The sequence below is a fragment of the Gracilinanus agilis genome, chromosome 2 (assembly GCF_016433145.1).
Source record: "Gracilinanus agilis isolate LMUSP501 chromosome 2, AgileGrace, whole genome shotgun sequence".
Classification (NCBI taxonomy): domain Eukaryota; kingdom Metazoa; phylum Chordata; class Mammalia; order Didelphimorphia; family Didelphidae; genus Gracilinanus; species Gracilinanus agilis.
Window position 1 is genome coordinate 677,786,604 of NC_058131.1, and position 24,726 is coordinate 677,811,329.

General features: G+C 42.8%; 1 protein-coding gene across 1 annotated transcript; it reads right to left on the reverse strand.

The window, feature by feature from the left end:
* Nucleotides 1-916: 916 nt before the first annotated feature.
* On the reverse strand, nt 917-8,202 carry ISLR (immunoglobulin superfamily containing leucine rich repeat). The gene is made up of 2 exons (XM_044662840.1): nt 8,049-8,202; nt 917-3,349 (listed from the first exon to the last, which is right to left on the reverse strand). The coding sequence occupies exon 2, from the start codon at nt 3,339-3,341 to the stop codon at nt 2,085-2,087; it is 1,257 nt and encodes a 418-aa protein (XP_044518775.1). The 5' UTR covers nt 3,342-3,349; nt 8,049-8,202; the 3' UTR covers nt 917-2,084.
* Nucleotides 8,203-24,726: the final 16,524 nt, after the last annotated feature.

Below are 24,726 nucleotides of genomic sequence, written 5' to 3' on the forward strand. Positions count from 1 at the left end.
TCCCATCTCTAGGCTTGGCACTTAATCATTTCCCAGTAGAATGTAAGCTCCTCGAGGGCAGGGGTTGTTTTTTTATTTTCTCCTAGATCTCCAGGATCTAGTACAGGCCCTGGCACATGGCAGATATTTAATGAATATATACAGAATGGAATTGAACTTGGCATTTCCTATGTACGTGTGCCCCATTTTACATATTTCCCATGCCCCTAACATGTTGATTATATAACTGAATTCTCTTTCTATCTCCCATGGGCACCTGAACCCCTGGCTTCCTAGACCATCCTTGAGCTGCTCTTTCTCCTTCTGCAGGGCCAATCATTTTTGTTCTTTAGTACTAAGCCCAGTCTCTCAGTACTGACTCAAGGTAGGGCTAATTTGTTGATCTTGGCCCTTCTTCAAGCAGTACCTAGTCAACTGATCAGTAGCTATGGGTCTCCTTCCCCTTCCCTGGATGTGCTGAGTTCAAGGGGACTTTTGGGGATCTTTCTTGAGAAAGTTACAGGATAACATGTATATGCTAATGCCTTCCTGTTGCTCTCTATGGCTTCCCTCTTTGGTCGGTGAGCTCTTGAAGAAGGGACTTGAGGTCAAGAAGACCTGGGCTTGAAAACCTGGCCATGCCTCATACTGTATAAATGTGGCTAGGACCCTTGACTTCACTTTGAGTTTTATTCCTTTGGGTAAAAACATCCCAAAGTCCTTTGGGACTAGTTGAGATGCAAATCAATCTTCTCAAATTCCTGGTCTCTGGTATGAGGATACAATATTCATAGGGTTACTGTGAGGACAAAACTTTACCCATTCACCTTTACTAAAGATGCAAGAGATATTGGATCGATGAAGCCTATCATGTTGGGGATCCCTTTCCTCATCCCCCATCCCCCCAAATGCCACTCAATGCAAAACAGCAGAGGTCTCATGGGAAATACTATTTATTGCAATGGGCAACATCTTTGCCACTCTTCTGTCCCAGCACTGTTGAAGGGTACAAGGTAGGACAGAGACTCCAGGAGAATACATCTAGATGAAGGAGGAGGCAGAAGGGTTATCTAGGGCTGAGGGAGGCCATAGGCAGGTGAAGGAGTAGGAAGAAGGAATTGAAGGTACATCCACCCTCATTCTCATGGTAAAGAGAGACAGGCTTAGATCAACACCAGCTTGTTTCCTCTGATCTGAGAGAGGAGGTGTTGCTCAAACCGCCAGTCCTATGAATGGGAGTGTCTAAGAGCTCAGGTTGGGGTAGGAGGAGAGGAGGTAGAGATCAGAGGAGAGGAGGTCGAGGCCAGGCATCACCCAGGCATATCACCATGGCCTAGAGCTTTCCTTTCTGTCTCCCTCACCTATGTCCAGAGTGGTCCCTGCAGCCATCACTCAGTGACCCCAGGAGGACCATCCTGCCCCCAGAAACGAGGTGGGAAGAGTTAGAAAAGACCCTCCTCCCCTAAATATCTCCCTCATTGCTTCTAACAATGTCTAGAACTCTACTATTAAAGCTTTATTGCTTCCACTTCAAATATTGCCCAGGTTGGACCGTGAATCCACCTCAGAAGGGAAAGCACACTGAAGCTGTTATCAATTAATAGCACCATGGAATGAATTGGTTTCTCAGAGCCTTTCTACCCCCAGATAGCTGAGAGGAGGTTTGAGGGATTAATTTAAATGGGGTGAGGAGGAGGTGACTAAAAGGGGGAGCCAAAGAGATGCAAAGGCACACAATTCAGGTTTTGGGGGTTGAATCTAAGGCACATATCTTCGATTGTTTTCGTTCTGCCCCTGGTTGGCCCAGGGGCCCCTCAAGATGGCTAAGCTGTGAGTGTCTCAACAGGCCCATTGTTGAGCCTTTGGGGCAATAAGAAGACACCAAAACACTGAGGACAAGCTTTTGTCACCTCCTAGAAGCAATGCCAGCTACTCTCCTCACCACCCCTGGTAACACCAGAAAAGTCTGAGGGCATCTTTGGGAGGCCAATGGATAGGGACAAAGTTGGATGAGAGAGAACTCCATGGATCCTCTAACCAGATGGCAATATTGAGGGGAACAGGATATTATGGGACACAGAGAAGAAGAGAGGAAAGAGGAGAAGTTAGAAAATCAGGTGAGAAAAACACAGTAAAAGAATCCAGGGGCCCAGTAGCTCAAGGGAATTTGCTTTGTTTTTCTTTGGGTTTGTGCTAGACAAGTAGATGATGACAACATTATCTTCAGGCCCAGATGGCTGCACCTCATTGTCGACTGTGTAGCAGCCCTTGCCCTCCACCGCCTTGCCATGGAACTTCCGGCCCAGGGCATCTTCGCTGGCTTCCCCTGGAGAAGCCAGAGCCACATTCACAGAGCCCTCTGCACTTCCCAGCTCATTGGTGGCCCGGCAGCTGTAGGTCCCTTCTTCCTGTTTCCCAAAGCCTGGGATGAGCAGACTGCCATTGGCAAATGCCTGGAAGCGGGGCTGGGGGGACCCAGCTACTCCTGGGACCCGTCCATCAGGCCCAACATTGGGGCTGGTGATCTCAACCTTGCCACCAGGTGTCTGGATCCTCCACTGGACCTCTGGTGGGGGTTGCCCATCAGTGTCACAGTGCAGGGCCAGGACAAAACCATCCCGGAGCTCAGCTCCATCCTGGTTAGGTTGGTAAGTGAGCTGTACCGTAGGTGGGGCACAGTGTAGAGGTGGGAGTCGGCCCAGAGGGATGCCCTTGAGGAAGGGAGGTGAAGAACAGGCAATGTTGTCCTGCTCTGGGATGGAGACGGCTGTGGCCACAGCCCACACTTTGAGCCACAACAAGCCACAGGTACAATTAAAAGGGTTGTCATTGATCTGCAAGTGGGACAAGGAGGTGAGCCCCTCAAAAGTGCCATCAACCAGAGTCAGGAAACGATTATGGTTGAGCTGTAGGGACCTCAGATCCCCAAGGTTTTTGAAGGCATCCTTAGGTATCACAGCCAGCTCATTGCTATCCATCTTGAGCAGCTGCAGGGCACTGAGATTGTGAAGGTCATTCCAAGAGAAGTTAGAGATAAGATTGTGACTCAGGTCAAGGCTCTTGAGGTAGACCAGCGGGGCTAGGCTGCCAGGGGCCACAACCCGGATCTCATTGTGGGCCAGCCATAGAGACTGCAGCAAGGGCACCTCATCAAAGGCACCTGCTTCCAAGTCTCCCAGACGGTTAGCAGAGAGGCTGAGAGTGGTGACATTGGCTGGAAAGCCAGGGGGCACTGACTGGAGGTCACGGTAGGCACAATCTGCAATCTGGAAGCCGTACTTCTCACCACAGTCGCAGACCTCAGGGCAGCCTGACACAGAGCCCAGGAAGCTGGCTAGCCACAGTAGGTGGAGCTGCTTCATCTCTTCTCCTGGAGGAAGGAAAAAAGAGGCATTTACAGAGAAGCACAGTTACCACCTAAGCAGCCGCTGGAGGGCTTCCTGGGCTCTGTGTCTAGTAGCATGTTCTGTCATTAGCAGAGGGTCCTTAGCCCCTCTCCAAACCAGTTTTTCCATATAACAAGATATAGCTAACTTCACTAACCTATTTACAGACATAGAAAAAAGGTTACATTTATAAGTCAGGAAGTCTAGTGAATTGGAAGGAATACTAGTCTGGAGGTCTGGAGATCTAGCTAAGATAAAATCTCAGTTTTGCTACTAAGTTGTGTTATTACAAGAAAGTCACTATATCTCTCTAACCAATAGCTTTCTCATCTATAAAATGGGGATTATAGTAACTGTCTGGTAAGTATCTGTCAGGACTATTCTAATAGAGTTCTTTGTGTAAGAGTTGTCACCCCCGTTGATTATCCTGACCATGCTATAAAATTATTCCTATTTGGTAATAAAACTTCTTGATTGAATCGATCAATCAGAACAGAATGTGAACAGGGCCTGTACACCTTCTTAAACCAATCAAAGCCATTACTGTGAGTCTTGGACATGCCCTAAGGAATGTGTATAAAAGGAAAGAGCTATCTCAGAAACAGAGATACTGAGGGTTAGCAGTGTGGAAGAAGAAATAGGACCCCCTCCTCTGAAGGAGGAGGTGAACCAAGAACTGACAACCATTGAACAATCATTAAGGTAGGACTGAGATGGAGCAGAAAAGAGAGATATCGAGGCAGGTATCTTGGAGCAGAAGAGGCTGGTGCCATTAGTATCTACCCACCTACTCTGGAACTGAGGGAAACTAAGAAAATGTCAGTTCTTTCCCCAACTTTCTCTCCCACTTCCTTGCTATCATCGGGCACTATAATATAAGCTTCTGTTTCACTACCCAAACATTTCAAATAACTGGACTTTTGCCTCAACAACAAAGAGGCCAGAGGTTATATAATACCTCTGTGTGTGTGTGTGTGTATGTGTGTGTGTGTGTGTGTGTAGCTATGTAAAATCTACAATTTGATGATTTAGTTTAAAAATACATTTTACAGATGAGGAAATCAAGGAGTAGAATGATGAAATGATTTGTCAAATGTCACCCAAGGAACCAATGACAGGCACAGTAACAGGTCTGTTTTAGGATGCTTTTGCATCATATCAAGGAAAATTGACTAAAGATCAGCAGTTCAACCTGGGCTCACCTGAATCTTCCTGAAGCTCAGGTATGCTCAGGTAAACATTAAAAGACAATGGAAAGGGAATGAGTGTCAGAGAAGGCGGGGAATAACCCCTGCTGGTGTCACCTTTGTATCTTTCTTTATGGGAAATACTGCCCATGTGGCCCCAGAAAGGATGGGAGCAAGAGAAAGGAGAGTTATAATTAGCCATGGGTCAGAGCAAGCGTAGCTCCTGCCAGGATATTCCTGCTGGGCTGAGGGCCTTGGATGTGGGAGGAACAGCATAAAGCAGAATTAGGCTGGAATCTAAGACACTTGAACTCTATTCCCAGATGACAGGACTTCCATCTTGAGCCAGTCAGGTTCAGTCCCAGGCTGGTTCCCAATTATAAGTTCACAGCATCTTAAGGTCTGGGCACTTTCCCCATATATCCACCAGAAAAGGACTCCCAGGGCCCACACCCCAACCCATTTATCCACAACTGCCAAAATATACTAAGAGAGCATAGGTCTGATGATGTCATTCTGCTGCTCCCAAGCCTTCATTAGCTTCCTCTTATATGTAGGATAACTCCTCAGTCTCACTTAGAGCCTTCCCCAGCTGTTTCCACCTTCCTTCCCAGACTTATTGAATACTGCTGCCTTCCATTAATTCTACATTCCAGCCAAACTGGATTCAGAGAAAGTTCCCTGAACTGAGCATTCCATCTTCTACCTCTATGCATTTCAGTAAATCATCCCTAAAAACTTCCATTCAATGCCCCATCATCTGTCTTTTTTCAGAAATCTCTGATTTCTTTCTTTTACTTCAGGTAGAATCAAAGAATAATACTTTCAGAGTTTGGAAGAAATTGTAAAGGTCATTTAGTCCAATCTCCTCATTTTACAAGTGAAAAATGGAAGTGAGTTGCACAAGTTGCTAGCACTCTTTAAATTACTATGCATTATCCTTATCTACCTCAATATAGGTTTTATTCCCAAAAGCAGCCCCCAGATCCCATGCACCCAGAAGAATGAAAACTCTGAGGGTAGTGGATTTCTTTGAATAACTGGAGATGGCAATAGCAGGTGAAGATGTGTCCCTGAAGCAAGAAGGGCTGAGGTTAGACTTTGGAAGGGTTTCATTGGCTTCTTCATTGGGTGGACGGTTTTGAGAATTTTAGGATCAGAACTAACCACTCAGCTTGGGTGAATTGATTTGTAGTTATATCTGATGGCAGGGGGAATGAACTGAAGAACATATGGGTAATCTTTCACCTCTGGTCCTAAGATTCTGGTCCTAAATGACGATTATCTTAAAAGTATGTAGATTTCTCTGAGACAGTTGAATCCTTTTAGTAAGAAGCTTTCAGTGACCCTATATTAGACCCTGGCAGCTTCACATATATGCCCATGGAAGGCCAGGGCAGAATCTCTCTGAGTCCTGACTGTATCCTGGGAAGACATGGGGGCAGTTCCTGGTACCAAATTCCCATTTTGGGATGCTATTCATTCTACTTACTCGATAGGGTATTAGAATACTGAATGCAACTCCCAGAATGCCTTCCTCCTAACTAGGAAATAGCTGAAATCTACAGAGATGTTATTTTCTTATTCAACAGGGAGTCATCAAGGTATGTTACTCCATACTTCATCCTAAAAGAAGGTGCTCATACAAGTTGAATGCCTTCTCTCAGTCAGTCAATAAATATTTATTAAGGACCTTCTATGTGATAGATATTGAGCTAAATTCTGGGAATACAAGGAAAGACAAAACACAGTCCCTACACCATCATTTTAAAAACACTGACCCCCCTCCCCACTCCCTAAATGATCCATTCCCTTTATTTTTTTTAAGGTTTAAATATTTTATTTTTTAGAAAAATTTTCCATGGTTACATGATTCTTGTTTTTACTTTCCCCTTCACCCCCTTCACCCCCCACCCCCTGCCATTCATTCCTTTTAAAGACCTGGGTTTGATTTATTAGCTGTGTGAGTTGAGAATTTGCTCCTCTTTTGGGAAGCTGACATAGTTTTTGCCTGGGGCAGAAGACCTGAGTTCTAGTCTAGGCTCTGTCACCAACTCATTGTGTGGTCCTAGGCAAGTCCCTTCCTCTCCTTTAGTCTCAGTTTACTCATCTATAGCACAGAAGGGTTCCATCAGATGCTCTTTCTCAAGTCTCTTCCTGCTCTAAGGTTCTATGATCCTTTGATCTCAGATGCCAAGGTGCTTCAGGTGTTGTAAAATATGGTGCCCCCATTCTGCTGCTTATTTCTGACTTTGAAATTGCTGCCTTTGTACTCATGCCCAGTAGCTGCTCACCCAGAGACCTCTATGCTGGAAATCTTCAGTGGGGTAAAGACCCCAAAAACTCTTCCAACCCAACCCATTTCTCTTGCTTTGGGGAATTCTCCTTTAACTTTGGGGTAAGACTACTCTGCCTGCTGGCACCCCCTCAGTCTCTGATATTAACTAATAGGAAAACCAAGTTATTCCCTCCCCCAAAAGGGTGTGATTTCATCTTCTCTTTGGACAAACAGGCTGCATTGGTCAGTGGAAAAGGCACTGACCCAGGAAGTCATGGCTCCTGAGACCCAGTCCTGGAGATCCAGCTCTGTGAACTCGAACATATTAGCTCCCCTCCCCTGGCCTCAGTTTCCTCCTTTGCAAAATGGTGGTGGTGGTGGGGAGGGTTGGGCTAAATGGTCTCAGAGGTCTCCATTCTCTGAGCCTGCAGTTCTCGGAATGTTCCCCCCCCCTTTTCCAGCAATTCTCCCCTCTCACCCCCACTACAATCGTGTTCCCCTGCTTCCTCTCCTGCTGACATCCCAGACTCAGCTGTCTCCCTCAGAGGGCCCCACTGCTAGGTATGTATTTATATTCGCTTATTGAAGGCCCCTGTTATGCTATGGCTTCCCCCACCCCCACTCCTGAAATACTCCCAGTTGCCTGTTCTCTTCAAACTCCTCCAGTTAGCCCTGGGCGCCCAGGGACCTAGTCTAAATAAATCCCTCCAAGACGCCCTCCTCTCTTCCTCTTCCTCCCTTCCTTGACTCCCCTCTACCCCCCTCTTCCTCCTCTTTGAAGGCTTGAATCACTTCTGTCTCCCCGAACAAGCTGCCAGGTCTCTGTAGTTTGGGGGGAGGCAGCCAGCTGCACGGGCTCATTCCCATCTCTGTCTCCCCAGCACCCTGCCTGGGTGTGGAAGGTGGAAGCTGGGGATTTCCCTGAGCTCCCCAATGTGGGTGTCAGCAGGGCATCCATGGAGCCAGGGTCTACTTCCAGTCTGGACTCACACCGATGCCCCGTGGCGAGCCACAGCTTCCTGGGAAGTTCACAGGGAGTTGGAGAAAGTTACTTGACCTCCCCCAGCGGGCATGGGTCCTAGCCTGGGGGAGGGGAGGAGAGCCGAGGGGAGTCGGCCCAGGCGGGCCCCCATCTGGACTCTGGCAAGTTCCCAAAGTTCTCTCTGCCTTCATTCTCCAGCCGGGCCCCAAACTTCTTGGAAAAATCAAAGCCCTTACCTCTTTTTTCCCCTCCTCCTTTGTCTTTGCGAACAAGGCGCTTAGGACCAGTTGGCTAAACGGGGCTGGAGTCCGGTCCTGACAGTCCGCTCCTCTCCGACTCTCTGAAGCGAGTCAAAAACAACAGAGAGACAGACTCACACAGTGAGACATGGAAACTGCGCTGGAGCCTGGAGCGCTCAGGCTCCCCGGGGCCAGCTGTGGCCGGCAGAGGGAGGCCCCGACCTAGGGGGAGGTTTCGCCTCCAGGAGGAAGGAGCAAGGGGCTGGGCGGGCTCACAAACCACCTCCCCCTTCCTCATTCCCCCTCCCCTCCCGCCCCCCAGCTATGAAGTGCCTACCGCTGTCACCGCCTCGGAACCCAGGCTGGGAGGTAGTGGGTGCGGGCTCAGGACGCCCTGGCGCTGCTGTCCCCTTGCAACCCAGACATCGCCTGTGCAGAGGCGGCCGAAGGGACCTGTGTTTCATAAGTGACACCAGAAACTGGAGGATGAAGAGATGCCAAATTGGGGGGGCAGGGGGGAGTTTGAGGGTTGTGCTTTCTCTCAGTCACTTTTTGGGGGTGGGGGTGGGGGGCGGATTTCCAGACAGCTAGAAGTTTCTTAAAGCCACAGTGCTGGCCGGAAGGACCCCAAGAAGCACTGCTTGAAGGGGGAGACTTTGAGTCCAAGGATTACTGGTCCCAAAGCTGGGCTTGGGGGTGTGTCAAACCCACTCTGGAGGTTAAAAAAAGGAGGGGGGGTATTTTTTTTCCGTGGTCTGCAGAGGAAGGAATGCAAGGGTTGGTTATTTTTTTTCCTTGTTATTTTTAATTTTTTTTTTCTTCAGTGAATGGCTGATGAGGCAGAACCTTTATGAAACACCCACCAGGCCCCACTAGGGCTGAGGAGCCAAACTGCTTGGCCTATTTAAAAAAAAAAAAATCCTCCTTCCTCGGTTAAAGCCCCTGCCAGGCTGCCTGTGAGGCCGCCTCTTATGAATACATGTCTTTCTCTAGGATGGGAGACTGGGATCCGGCCACAGGGGCCTCCTGCTACCAGGAAGGACTCTCGCCCCTCAGCCAGGCTCTGGATAGAGCCTAGGACAGCAACATTCCCAGCATCCAATAGCCCTGATCACCCTGGATTCCTTGTCCAGCTCAGCTAGACTCCATCTGATCCTGAAAAGCAACAATAGGAAAGCTAGCATTGTCCTCCCTTATCCAAAGCTGGTGGACATCCCCCTAGCATGGTATAAGAGACACTGGGAAGACCTTCTACTCAGAAACCCTTCTCCCTACCCCTAAGCTCTCCCTCTAAATCTCTCCCCACTCAAATGTCTCCCCTTCTTTGGGGCTTATCCTTGACCTCTTCAAGTTCTCCTGAGATGAAAACTCAAGGGGGAACACACTCAGCACCCTCTCCCTCCCACTCTAGAGATCTGAAGTACTAAACCACTTTCCTCTTTGAAAGGAATCATGGAGGAATGAAAAGGGGGAGGGAAATGGGAAGATGGGGAGATGAGAGACAGGAAACCTGAGTTATTCTCTCCTTTCTACTACCCATTCATTGTGTAACTGCGAGCAACTTTCTCTGTACCTCAGTGTTCATCTACTCATTCTCTGAATTTATGATAAAGGGCTTAGTAGGTCAGAGGGCAGTAGACCCTTCTAATGGGAGACCTGGTAAGGGCTTAAAAGAAGGATTAGAAACAAATCTCCTACTTTTGCTTATTGTCCCACTTTTCTCCTGGTCCTCCTCTGCCCTCAGTATTTCCTTATTTCTCTTTATACTTCTTCAGCCTGACCACCTTTCTCTCTACAAAACTTTTTGGATTCTGACTTGCTGCCCACCTACCTCAAGATGATCATCTCTGGTGCCATTTGAGTGATGTCTTCAACTAAAAAATACCCTTCTAGAGGCCTTCCAGAGCTTAGATCATCTATTCTTCTAGGCATCCATCAGTTTCCTACACAATAGATAAATCCTGAGAAATATGTGCCTGAATCTCAAAGACATTAATGAATTGCCCAGCATCCCACAGCCAGAAAGGTGTGCATAAAGTGTTCAGGGAGTACCAGCACCTCTGATATTCCACCTTTGACATCCACCTTTCACCCAATTCTCACCTTTGGCTCCAAGAAGCTGTCACATGCCCATTGATCATACCCTGGTGAAACCACTTCTGTAGACAATCCAAACCAGGTTGAGGGTAAGTGACAGATCTCAAACTCATTGATGAGTTAGGGGGATGTCTACCTCAGGCATATGAAGACTTCCCCAGAGTAAAAGGTAGATGAGAACAACTTGTTCCAGTGGCCATGAAGCTAAAGCAGGTACTATGGTGTGCTTAGAGCTCTGCTAGACATGGAAGACCCCAAGGTCATCATCCCTGCATCCTGGGCATCCCCAGCCATCCTGTCTCTTGTTTTGCCACTAGACTTGGATGATTCTGGAAGAGAGAGTTAGGCTAATGACTTCACAAAATTCTGTCTCACTTTAATCCCATTCACTTAAAAAAAAACACCAAACCTTTACTGTCTCTCTTAGAATCAATACTGTGTATCAATCAGTTCTGAGGCAAAAGAACAGTAAGGCAATGGGGGTTAATTGTCTTGCCCTGGGTAATACAGCTAAGAAATATCTGAGGCTAGATTTGAACCTAAGTCCTCCTGACTCCAGACCTGGCTTTCTATCCAACTGAGCCACTAGCTGCCTCTTTCAATTTGCTCTTCAGTCAGGATATCACCCTGTGATGTCATTAGTCCTCTTTGAAAATGAAACAACAGCACAAGAGGTAGGTTTTGAACCCAGATGTACACCAACAATTGCAGCAATTCTATCCATTATACCACACTACCTCCAGATGAGATTGAAAAGGTACCTAAAATAATATTGGCTATAGCAGTGATGGGCAAACTTTTTAAAGAGGGGGCCAAAGGAAAGGAAATGCTCATCTGTCAGTCTGTTTCTAAGGCAACTCTTTCGAAGTTTCATTGTATTGTATCCTACTCATTGTATTCCTCAGATTAGGAATAATGTCAGGTGGCCGGATAGAACATTTCAGGGGGCCATATCTGGCCTAAAGGTTGTAGTTTGCCCATCACTGGGCTATAGTATCCCTGGGGATTTTCATGTCCTGATCTGTCAGTCCATTAACAACCATTTTTGAAGTAGCTACTATTTGTCAGGGATTGAACTAGGTTCTAGGAAGATGAAGACAAAAGCAAAAGTCCCTGCTCCCCAAGAGCTTCTGTTGATGGGGGTAGGGGGAAGGATAACATGTAAACAAATAAGAAAACACAAAACATATATAAAAGAGACACAAAGAAATGAATAACCGAAACATAAAAGCCCCCGGAAGGTGGTACTTGAGCTTAGCCATGAAGCGGAGCAGAAGAGATGAAGGGGAATATTCCAGGTGCAGGGCATGGCCTCTGCAAAGGTCCAGAGAAGAGAGATGAAATAGCATCTATAGGACACAGCAAATAGATGAGTTTGGATGGATACAAAGCACATGAGGGAAGTGACATGGAATCACCTGGGAGGAGAAAGGCTGGAGCTAGATTGTAAAAGGCTTTAAATGTCAAATGGGAAATTTCTCTTCTTGAGTATTTTTAAAAAATATTTTACTGCTCCTCCTTATAGAGATATTACTTTGGCTTGATCCCTTCTCCTCCCTCACCTCCCTCTCACCTTAATATCCCCCTTCTCAACTAAAAGCTAAAAGGGGAAAAAAATCTTGTAACAAATATACATAATGAATTAAAAACTGTTTAACAAATAAACATAGTCAAACAAGATGCATCCTTCCAATGTCAATGTAGAGAAATGAATTCCTCTTTCTGTTCTTTGAACCCAATGCCTCTCTTTAAGGAAGTCAGTTACTCTTGGGGACAAGGTTGGACATTTCATTGATGAGAGTTCTTAAGTCTTTCAAGGCTGTTTTCTTTGCATTTTGTTTTCCTTGTGTAAATTGTTTTCTCCATTTTCTGTTCACTTCACTCTTCAGCAGTTCCTACTACCTGGGGTATTCTGGAATGATTTCTTATTGCTTATACTGTAATAATATTTCATTACATTAACATATCATAAGTTATTCATCCATTTCCCAATTGATGAGCACTCCTTTAGATCTTTTCCTTTTTTCTCTCCTTCCTTCCTTCCTCTCTCCTCTTCTCTCCTTTTCTTTTTTATTTCCCCTCTGCAAGATCAGGAAGTTGGCTTTGCTAGTGATTCTCACTCCCAATTCTCTCACCTCCCCTTTCAATTGACTATATTTCTACACTAAAATCTCTCTGTGTTTTTAATCCTCTGGTTTAAACAAGAAGGAAAGTTATTCCCCCATTCCTAACTCCATTTTTGCATACTCGTTTTTGCTCACATACCCCAATTTTGATAAATAGCAAGATGCAATTCTTTCTTCTACCTTTCTACACTAGTGTATTCCTTTTACCCTCCCTTTTCTTTACCCTCTTCAGACTCTCAGAATAGCACCAATCCACAACCAGGATCTCCATTTTTCTTATTTAATCTCTTCCATACTCTTTGAAGATACCGAGTTCTACGTGACACACATTTCTTCTTTCCTTATTAAAATCTTAGCACTGCATCATCATGAAGTTTATTCGAGGTGCTCATATAGTTTTACCTTTCTAGGTTTCTCTGGACTTTGTATTTGTATTTTGTCTTTGTATTTCAAAATTCCTACTTCAGCTTTGGTCTTTTCATCAGAAATTCTTGGAAGGACTATATTCTAGTAAAACTTCATTTCTTTTTCTACCTTAAGATTATACTCAGTTTATCAGGGTAAATGTTTCTTATTTGAATACCTATCTCTTTTGCCTTTTGGAATGTTATATTTCCAAACTTTCTCTTATTTATTGCAGAAATTGCCAGGTCACATGTGATCTGGACTATAATTTCTTGGCACTTAAATTGATTCTTTCTGGATAATTACAGTATTTTTTCCTCTAGTATGTGAGCTTTGGATTTTGGCTATGACATTTTCTATAACTTTTTAGAATTCCTTTCAAAAGGTGGCCAATTCATTCTATATTTTGCTTTCTAGTTCTAATATATCTAATAAACTTTATGATTTCTTGAAATATACAGGTTTTTAAAACAGTTTTAAGAAAGTTTAACAAATCTTAAATGATCTCTCTTTGATTTGTTTTCCACATCAGTTTTTTAAAATCAGCTATTTTTTTCAATCTTTTAATTTTTTCTAATAATTTTAGCTGTCTCAAGGAGTCATTGGTTTTTATTTGATCTATTCTAGTGTTCATGGAGTTAGTTATTTAGATAATGTTTATAAATCTCTCTTTAAAGCTATTCTCTTTCCAAATATTTCCTATGGAACATTTTTAAATCTTTTGCTTCATTTCCTTTAGATAATCACAAAGACCTTGTGGAAAATCTATTTTCTCCTTTGAGTCTCAGCCAGTAATTGTTATGGGTTGTTTTCTCTTTCTGTATTGTATTTTTGAGCATCCCTAGATCTACAGTGACTTTTTTTATGCTAGTCCATGTCATCTTTATTTTACTCCTCTTTCCAGCCTTAGCTCTGAAATATTGAGGATTATTATTGGTGTTGTTGAGGAGGATGCTGTGGTAAAAATACTTTGTTGATGTTCACAAAAGTATCTTTCAGCTCTCCCCTCAGAAGGAAAGCCAGACCAGTATATAACTTCACCAGGCCAGTATGTAACTTACTTAGAGACTATATATTTATAATAAATCTATTTATTTATATTTAACAAATATAAGTATAAGGATTAGTAACAAGGAAAGCCTTAACACCAACCACCTTCTACATTTGCCTCGTGGCAAACTCTTCTGTGTCTTCCAGCTACTCTGAAACTGCTTAGCACTTATTAAAAAATCCCCAAATGCTATCTGACTACAATCTAACTATAATCCTTATTAAAATTAACTTAATATCAATAAAGATGTCTCCAAGTAAACACAGAGCCAACCAGCCTAATATGGCTGAGGCTGGCCAGCCAGAGTAGAGCCAAACAGGCCTTCGATCTTTCTTCTTCTCAAAACCATTCTCCACTAAAGCAGGTATGCCAACTTCTTTCTCCAAGATGAATTCTCACAGAAAAGAGGGTAGGAAAACCTCTTCAGACGGTTTAGAGTTCTCTCTCCCCTCTATACAGCAAAGAGCAAGGTCTGAGATGTCTGTCTTCACCAGAAGCCAGAGAGGGAGTAAGCCAGTAACTCCCAGAAGCTCTGACCCACAGTCAGAATCTTTTGCCTGATTCCCTCCTTCCAAGTTTTGATCTCAGGCACAGCATTCAGCCCTGCCTCCATCCTCAGTGACCCCTTTCTCAAAGTTCTTATCTTATCAATACCAAATCAATATATTTCCTAATCATTTCTATAATCTTCTAGTTGGGGGGGGGTAGGGGCAGAGGTTGTACCAAGGTTAAATTGTACTGCCTACTGGGCTTTTGGATAGGATAGTTAAGTCCTGTTTGATCTTACCATGGGCCACTCCAGTTCCTACACCCACCTCTACCTCCACTTCTTAAAATTAAATTCTTATGAAAACTTTTATTAAACCGTACCTTCCATCTTTTTTTTAAACCTTTATCTTTCATTTTAGAATCAATACTATGTAATGGTTCCAAGGCAGAAAACTGGTAAGGGCTAGGCAATAGGGGTTAAGTGATGCCCAAAGTCACACAACTAGGAAGTGTCTGAGATCAGATTTGAACCCAAGACCTCCTATATCTGGACCTGATTCTCAATCCATTGAGTCACCTACCTGCTTCTGTCCTTATGAAATTTTGAAGTCCAAAGCCCTGGGTCTACAGGGTCCTGGAGGTGTCCCAGGATTGAGTGCTAAGGACCTCTTGACCTCTGGGCTCCCAGGCTATTCTAATAAAGTATTGGGGCATCTCACTGGCTGCTGCCATTCACTCTGACTTACAGGGTGTTCTCTGGGAAATCTCTACCATCATGGAGCTTTTTGGAGAGAACTCTCCCCTCTTGCTGCCTCCAGACCCTGAAAGTCATGGGCTATACATGTTTCTGGCCCATCTCTGACCAAACTGGGAGGCTGTTGCCTTGTTTACCTAAGCTGGGACTTGCTTTGCCTCCTTTCTTATTTCCTATCATCTTCTGCCTCACTTTTTGTTTAGTTCTGGAGTGGAAGTAATCACTTACTGTCATTTCTTATTGGCTCCCTTAATCATTATTTAGTCTGGTGAGAATTTCAGGATTTTGCTGGAGTAAGCAAGTGGAAGCTGGGCTATCTGCCTTCATTCATGCCCTGCCATCTTGGCTAGAAGTCTACAAAAACATTTATAGTAGCACTTTTTGTACTATCAGAGAACTGGAAACAAAAAGGGTACCCCTTGGTTGAGGAAATTGCTGAAAAAATGGTGGTATATGAATGTAGGAGTAGGGCTTAGATTTGACCCATGATATCAGTATTTTTTAAAACCTTTACCTTCTGTCTTAGAATCAATATTGTTTATTGGTTCCAAGGCAGAAGACTGGCAAGGGCTAGGCAGTGAGAGTTAAGCGGCTTGTCCAGGATCACATGGCAAGGCAGTAGCTGAAGCCAGATTTGAACTCAGGACCTCCCATCTCTGGGCCTGGCTCTCAATCCACTGAGCTACATAGCTACCCCCATAAGTAATTTTTAACTTTCTTTTTTTGTTGTTGTTCAATTACACATAGAAACCATTTTTGACAATTATTTACTGACATTTTTCAATTCAGATTTCTCTCCCTCCTGTCCTCCCCACCTCTCCCCAAAGCAGTAAATGGCCTGCTATAGGTTATGCCAGTGATTTCATGAAATACAGATTTCCATATTGCCCCTGCCATGCCAAACATATACAGTATGATATTATTAGAGGGAACTTCCATGTGAGGAAATTCTCTCTACTACTTCTGCAACTTATTATAGTCTAACAGAGTGGCCTAGAGTTCTGAGAAGTTAAGTGACTTCCCCAGGATCACCCAGCCAATATTTGTCATTGGTAGGACTTGAATTCAAGTCTTCCTGATAGGTTTTCTCAATCCACGATGACAAAGAACTTCTAACATGAATATAATAGAATATTATTGTGAAATAAGAAAAGATGAATAGTAACAATTATTATACGTAAAGATGATTGAGGGGATGCCCCAAAGATATTATTCGGTTAGACAGACTTAGGTGTGTGTTGAGCCTATCTGGGGAACTTTTTACCTTCACCCTGAGGGATCCAAGGGGTTATCTCTGTGAATGGTATAGCAGACAGAGATGGACAGGAACCCAAATTCATGATGACCACTGCTTTATAGTATAGTTTAATATCTGGTACTGCTAGGCCCCCTTACTTCATGTTTTATTTTTCATTATTTCTCTTGATATTCTTGATCTTTTGTTCTTCCAAATGAACTTTGTTATAGTTTTTTTCTAATTCAGTAAAAAAGTTTTTTGGTAGTTTGATAAGTATGGCATGAAATAAGTAAATTAATTTGGGTAGAATGGTCATTTTTATTATATTAGCTTGTCCTACCCTTGAGCACTCAATGTTTTTCCAATTGTTAGATCTAGTTTTAATTGTTTGGAAAGTGTTTTGTAGTTGTATTCGTATAATTCCTGTGTTTGTTTTGGTAGATAGATTCCTAAGTATTTTATATTGACTAGGGTGATTTTATTTTTTTTATTATTTTTTCAAACCCTTACCTTCCATCTTGAAGTCAAAACTGTGTATTGGCTCCAAGGCAGAAGAGTGGTAAGGGTAGGCAATGGGGGTCAAGTGACTTGCCCAGACTCACACAGCTGGGAAGTGTCTGAGGGCAGATTTGAACCTAGAACCTCCCATCTTCAGGCCTGGCTCGCAATCCACTGAGCCACCCAGCTGCCCCCTACTAGGGTGATTTTAAATGGTGTTTCTCTTTCTAACTCTTGCTGCTATGATGTGTTGGAAATATATAGAAATGCTGATGATTTATGTGCATTTATTTTGTATCCTGCAACTTTGCTAAAGTTGTTGATTATTTCTACAAGCTTCTTAGTTGATTCTCTAGGATTTTTAAAGTAGACCATCATATCATCTGCAAAGAGTGATAGCTTAGTCTCCTCAGAACCCGAATTCAGACAAAGTTTTGGTATAGACAGTTTGCCAGGACTTAGAGAATGGCCTGGCCCCCAAATCGTCCCAGCTGAACCCAGTTCTCAGTCAAGGTGACAACAATTTTGGACAGCTTCGGGTTTTGTGTAACCAAAGCTTTATGAGAGCTGTCACCCCAAAATTTCCCTCACATCCTCTGTCCAATTCAAGTATTCTTACAGAAGGCTAATCTGACTGCATAATTCAGCAACAGGGATGGTTTATTAACACTGGTTCAAAGATGGATGTGGAGAGATGGATAGGAAGCCCTACTCAGTCACTATATGTGTGTAGTCCTTGTACCCTGGGCCAAGGTCCCCAGGTTATGGCCAGGAACTCTCTTTCTTCCTTCTAATCTGTCCTCTAACCTAATCTACAGACACAATTACAAAAGGACTCTCTCAATTAGCACAGATCAGGGCAATGGGTCTTCAGGCTGGCTCAGCAAGCCTCCCAGGTCTAAAGACCCTCCAGCCGTTGCAGATGCCCAAAAGCCTCTTTGGTGTTGTTTATCAGACACTTCCACTTCTTCAGGAACAAGATATAGAAAGGGAAAGCCTCAGGTATTCAAATGTTGAAACAAGAGGTGAGGTAAAGTCCTCCATCTCCCACTGAGTCCAGAGACCAAGACCCCTTCCCACAATTCTATCTCATACCATCCACTGTTGCTCCTTCTAGCTGCTGCTCTTGTCCTTCAAGGCTGCATGCAAGAGATATAAGATATATATATCTTAAGATATATATATCTTATATCTCTTGCATGCAGCATCTTATATAAAGATATATATATCTTATATCTCTTGCATGCAGCCTTGAAGACATATATATACATATTATCTAAGATATATATGAGATAATAATGAAAACTGTTTGTACAAAAATATTCATAGTCATACTCTTTGTGGTGGCAAAAAATTGGAAAATGAGGGGGTGTCCTTTGGTTGGAGAATGGCTGAACAAATTGTGGTAAATGATAGTGATGGAATACTATTCTGATGTAAGAATGATGAATTAGAGAAATTTAAGAAAATGTTTTATTTAGAATATTTTCCCATGGTTACATGATTCATGTTATTTCCCCCTCCCCTACACCCCTTCTCTCCATAGCTGATGCACAATTCTACTGGGTTTTACAAGTATCATTGATCAAGACCTATTTCCATATTATTGATAGTCGCACTAGGGTGATTGTTTAGCATCTACAACCCCATTAACTCATGTGTTCAAACAGTTGTTTTTCTTCTGTGTTTCTACTCCCACAGTTCTTCCTCTGAATGTGGGTAGCATCTTTCTCATAAGTCCCTCAGAGTTGTCCTGGATCATTGCATTGCTGCTAGTATAGAAGTCCATTACATTTGATTGTATCATAGTGTATCAGTCTCTGTGTATAAGGTTCTCCTGGTTCTGCTCCTTTCACTCTGCATCAATTCCTGGAGGTCATTCCAGTTCACATGGAATTCTGAACTGGAGGATTTTTATAGGAATTGAAAGAACCTCCATGAACTGAGGCAGAATGAAAGGAATATTATACACAGAAAGTGAAACATTGTGGAACAATACAATGTAATAGACTTTGCTAATACAAGACAATCCCAAGGGACTTATGAGAAAGAATGTTATCCACATTGAGAGAAAGAACTGTGGGAGTAGAAAGTCAGAAGAAAAACAAATGTTTTATATTTGTTTATATGGATATATGATTTGGGGTTTGGGTTTTAAAAGATTGCTCTATTGCAAAAATAAATAATAGGGAAATAGGTATAAGCGATAACATTTGTATAACCCAGTGGAAAATGAACTATGTAAACATGGAAAAATATTTAAAATTTTTTAAATTTAAAAAAGGAAAAAAATTCTGATGATGAAATTGATTGCTACCTCTCAATGGAGAGGTGATGGATTGAAGGTAGGGCATTAAGCAAAGATTTTCAGGAATGATCAATGTGTGGATTTCTTTTCCTTGACTCTACTTTTTTTTTCTGCAGAAGCAGTATGGTTTAATGGATAGAAGATTGACTTTAGTATCAGGAAGACTGCATCTGAGTTTTGTCTCTGCTACACAATTACCTAATCTCTGAGTGCTCCAAATAAGTTTCTAAGACTAGATTGCAGAGGTGGTGCTAAACCACATTAGAAGGGAATTTCTTTATCTCGTGTTCTTTCATATAGTAGCAAAATCATAGTGCTTACCAAAAACAAACAAACAAACAAAAAAAAAAACCCAACAACCCTTAGCTGGGAGTAGGGGTGGGGAAGAAAGGAATATAGTATGACAGTGATAAAAATTTAAAAAGAAAAGAAAATACCATCAACAGAATATTATTGTTAAAAACCTTTACCTTCTTAGAATCAATACTGTCTTTGATTCCAAGGCAGAAGAGCAGTAAGGGCTAGGCAATGGGGGTTAAATGACTTGCCCAGGATCACACTGCTAAGAAGTATCTGAGGCCAGATTTGAACGTAAGATCTCCTATCTCTAGGCCTGACTCCCTATCCTATGAGCCACTTAGCTGCCCTCAATATATTATTTTTTTAAAAGAAAAAGAAAAGTTCTCACTGGCAAACTAGCCAAATTAGACAGTTTGAAGCTATAGTGCCAATGGGGCTTATGGATAATATGCTGCTTTTTATTTCTATCAGTCAGGGAAAGCTTCCTGGGTAGAGATGGGATTTTGATTCTTTTCTCACTATATATTCTACATCTGTCCTTCCCTGTTTTGCTTTCCAATGCTTTCATTTCCTATGTTTTTGCTGTCCAGAGACAGTGAGACAGACAGACAGACAGACAGACAGACAGACACACACACACACACACACACACACACACACACACAAGCCAAAAAGGTGGGATTGAGAAAGGGGGGAAGGAGGAAAGAAGAACAGAACAACACCCACAGCATAAACATTTTAAACAGCATTGTGCATCTGTAAGTTAGGATTGAGACTTGGAATAAAAGGATGATGAAATCTTTATGGCATTAAGCCAGAAAGACTTCCTGAGGAGGTACCCATTTTCTCCAAATTTGTCATGAACCAACATTCATGATCTCCCTGGCGTAGATTATTCTGCATCCAATCAAATCTTCATGAGCTGCTGTGGCCAAAACCATTTACTCCTGGTGTCCAGACTTCTGCCTGAAGACCTTTTGCACTTAGCAGAAGTTGGAGGAAAGATTTGGAGGGGGAGAAGGAACAACAATGGACATGTTGCTTCAAAAATTCACAGTTGGAATGTTATTCCAGAGGTGGCTGATGGGTGGCCCACCTGACTGGGAAAACTAGTCCCAGGCAGATGTTACCATACTGTTCTTGGCCCGTACACTAAGCCTCACACCTGGTCCTTAATTCTGCACACTGTCTCCTGTAGTTCTAGCAGGCAGCAAGGGAACAAGCAAAGCTAACTCTTATCCAAATCTATTCCCTCCCTCACTTCCTCCTCTCTGTCTGTCTCTGTCTCTGTCTCTCTCTGTCTCTCTTTCTCTGTCTCTGTCTCTCTCTCAGAAAACTCTTACCTTCTGTCTTAGAATCCACACTAGGGATTTCCAAGGCAAAAGAGCGAAAAGGGCTAGAAAATCGGTATTAAATGGCTTGCCCAGGATCACACAGCTAGGAAGTGTCTGAGGTCAGATTTGAACCCAGGATCTCTGATCTCCAGGCCTGGCTCTTCATCTACTGAGCTATCTATCTGTCTTTATGCCCTCTCTTTCAAAACACAACCCAAAACTCATCTATCTTCTAGGGAGCTTTCTCTGACCATCCCATCTACATTCTTCTTTCCCTCGTTTGCCCACAATTCCCTCAATCAATATCTTAACTGACAGCTAAGAATACAGATAATTTATATTTTTTTCTCATCCAACCAGACAGTGAACTTCCAGGGCTGAGGATAACATCTTCTTATCCCCAGTGTAGAAAATAAGGCTGGACATACCAGAATCGTTCCGAGGATTTGTTCATATCCATCCTTGTTGTCCCTCAAATGAAGTTTAAACTGCATTGCCAGGTATTTAAGGTCCTCCACATTTGAGTTCTCTCTCTCATTTTCAGCTTCATCCTGAATTCCCTGTTTTCTCCTCTCCCAAAATCCATCCTGTGCTCTCAGACTTTTGCTATATCTATAATGCCTTCGTCCTCCTCACTTGTAGAATTCCTTCCAATCTCTCAAGCCCAGTTTAGATATCAAGGTCCCAATGAAGTCTTCTCTGGTCTTCAGCCCTCCTTTCTCCTCTGCTGATTGGTAGCTATCCTTTTCAGAGCCCAAATAGCACTCTAATGTACTGATAAGGTATTATTGCTCTGTATATTTGCATTACTGCCCTTCAATACTGGAAGTTAACTGAAGTCAGGGACCATATCTAACCTAAACTCAATGGCTCCTCCATAACTTGCACTGTCCCCTGCCCACAGTAGACTCTTAACAAATATGTGCTAATTGAAAGACTGGATGAGTGAATGATGACTCTCTGAGCTGGAGAAGGCACTCTAAGTGCTTTGGACCGTACCCATACTGCTCCCCTCCAACGATGAGTGTCCCCTCCTTTCTTTGTCTGCTCCTTTAATCAAAGGCACTATGGTTAGGTAGAAAAGAGAGCTGGGCCTAGAATCAAGAGAAATTTTCATTCTAGCTCTTATACTTCCTACTTGTGAGACAATGGGTGAATCCCTTGTCATCTCTGAACTTCAGGTACTTCATCTGCAAAATGTGGATAGTATTGACCTCCCTCACAGGGCTGTTTTGAGAAACAAATACAAAACTGGAATAATAGGGTGGAAGGATATGACATGGCCATGGAAAAGTATAATTCAAGGTAGAGTGTGATGGGAACAAAAGGGATCTAGGAATACTTGGGGGAAAAGAGAATATTTTTAGTTGAGAAGGATCAGGGAAGAATTCCCAGGAAGTAAACATTGGAGCAGAGCCTCAAAGGAAGAGAATAGATTCTGAAAAATACACGAAAAGGAAATGCTTCAAAAGAGAAACAATCACAATAAAAGAAATGACTGGGCCATACCAGGAGACCTGAAGGCTAAAGAATGAGACCCAAAGAAGGAAAGAAAGAAGGACCCTTGAAGATTTGGGATCTTCTCAGCTTCTTGTTCTCCAAGGAATGACTATGTGAATCCATTGGGAGACCATCAGGAGAGATGTCAGCCTTTAAAAGCAAGGAGAGATAAGTTGGAGGAATAAGTAACCTCCTTCTAAGGAATTCCAAGGCCACTATCAACCTGGCATAAACAGGAAGGTTTGCTGTGTTTCTGGGGCTCATAACTAGAATATGGGTTCTCATTCTGTCTGTGGTTATCATGGACCTTTTGGCAGTCTAGGAAACCCTACAGATTACTTAGAATAATGCTTTTAAATGCTTAAGATAAAATATATCCAATGACAAAGGAAATGCTATTGATATGCAGTTATAAAACATGAATGAAAAATTCAGAGAGCCTCAGTTGAGAACCCCTGACTGAGAGTGTGATACAGATCCATCAAGACTTATCAGACTTGATAATAATGAGGCACTTTTGGTGTTTCGTGAGTGGACAGATGATGCCACCAAGGGAAAAACAAAACAAAACCACAAACCAACTGGAAATCATTGCTAGAGACTAGGAAATCCTGAGCAAGAAACTCAGAGCTTGAGGAGAATACATTTTTACCATTGCTGCTGATCGAAGGCATAGGTTTTGGAAAAGAAAGGATTTAGGAAGAGAACGCTGGTTAAGATGGTTTCTGAGAGAGGACTTTGGATTTATAGATCAACGCTTAAGACATGGATTCTTAAGCTGGCATTCATAGACCTCCAAGGGAACAGTGGACAGATTTCAGGGGAATCCCTCTTCTCCTACTATTTTGTTAACTATAGTTCAATAAATTTTATTTCCTTTGTAATCCCAAGTATATTATTTATGCATATATCACCATTAGAGGCAGCCAATTGTGCAGAGGAGAGAACACTGGACCAAATCCAGCCTCAGACATTTATTAGCTGTGTAATTCTGGGCAAGTCACTTAAAATCTGCTTGCCTCAATTTCCTTATTTTAAAAATGGAGATAACAGCATGTGCCATGGGAAGCTGTTTGTAAGGACTAAATGAGATAATATTTGTAAAAAGTGTTTAACATAGTACTAAGCACGTAGTAAGCAATATATAAATGCTTATCCCTTTCCCCATTATTCTAAAAAAGGGTCCCTAGGCATCACCAGGCTGCCACCAGGGGCTTTTAACACAAAAAAGGTAATGACTTCTGACTTAAAATATATAAAAACAAGACTCTTGAAATATAAAACTAGAACTCTTGCAATAATGAGGACCCTAAAAATGCATTTGTCTAGAGTCTTGCAAATTTGAAAAAGGAGAACTTTACATTAAAAGGGAGGACAAAAAGGAAATTTGTCCACATAATCTTCCAAAATGGACACCACAGAGAGTAACAGGTATCAATACAAAGAAAGTAAAAATAATATAATAAAATAAGTAATTCATAGAAAACAATATCCAAGAAGGGTACCAACACTAATCTGTGGCTTCATATATTTATTTTTTAAAAAACCCTTACCTTCCATCTTGGAATCAATACTAAGTATTGGCTCCAAAGCAGAAAAGTAGTAAGGGCTAGGCAATGGGGGTTAAGGGACTTGCCCAGGGTCACATAGCTAGGAAGTACCTGAGGTCAAATTTGAATCCAGGACCTCCTGTCTCTAGGCCTGGCTCTTAACTCACTGAGCCAGCTGGCTGCTCTCCCTCCACCCCTATATATCTAAATTTAAATACAGAAAAAGTATAGGTAATAAGCAAAGCAAATTAGAGATCAGAATGAAAAGAAGCAAATTAGAGCTCATAGATATGTATCTGTGACTACCCTAGCAACACTGCCTGAGAATCAGATGTATTTCATTTTATCCCTCCCCTAGTGTTCTCCAATACTTTTTATTTATTTATTTGTTTGTTTATTCACCTATTCATTTATTCATTCATCTATTCATTCATTCATTCATTTATTTGTTTGTTTATTAGAACCCTTACCTTCCACCTTGGACTCAATAATATATATTGGTTCCAAGGCAGAAGAGCAGTAAGGGCTAGGCAATGGGGGTTAAGTGACTTGCCCAGGGTCACACAGCTAGGAAGTGTCTGAGGCCAGATTTGAACCTAAGACCTCCCATCTCTGGGCCTGACTCTCATTCCACTGAGCCACCCAGCTGCCCGCTTCCAATATCTTTTAAGAGATTTAAGGATGTCTAGCCTGTGCCATTCGCTCGAGCCCCCATTGATGGTGTTCTTTTTAAGGATTTCCAGGACCCAAATTCCATTCAACTATGTAACAACAATTTTTACAAAGGAATATTTGCTTCAAATCTATGTCCAGAAAAGGCAGTCCATCATCACCTCCCCAAGCCCCAATCTGCCCCCCATCCCCATCCCCCAGCACATAGTGACACCATTCCCCCCACACACACATCACCTCAGTCCCAAGACTTAGCTCCATAGCACAGTACCACCAAGTTTCAAGTTCAAAACTCCCTGAGTTTGTGAGTTTGAGCACCTTCCTCAAGGCTTCCCTTCTGGGCCAGCTGCAGCA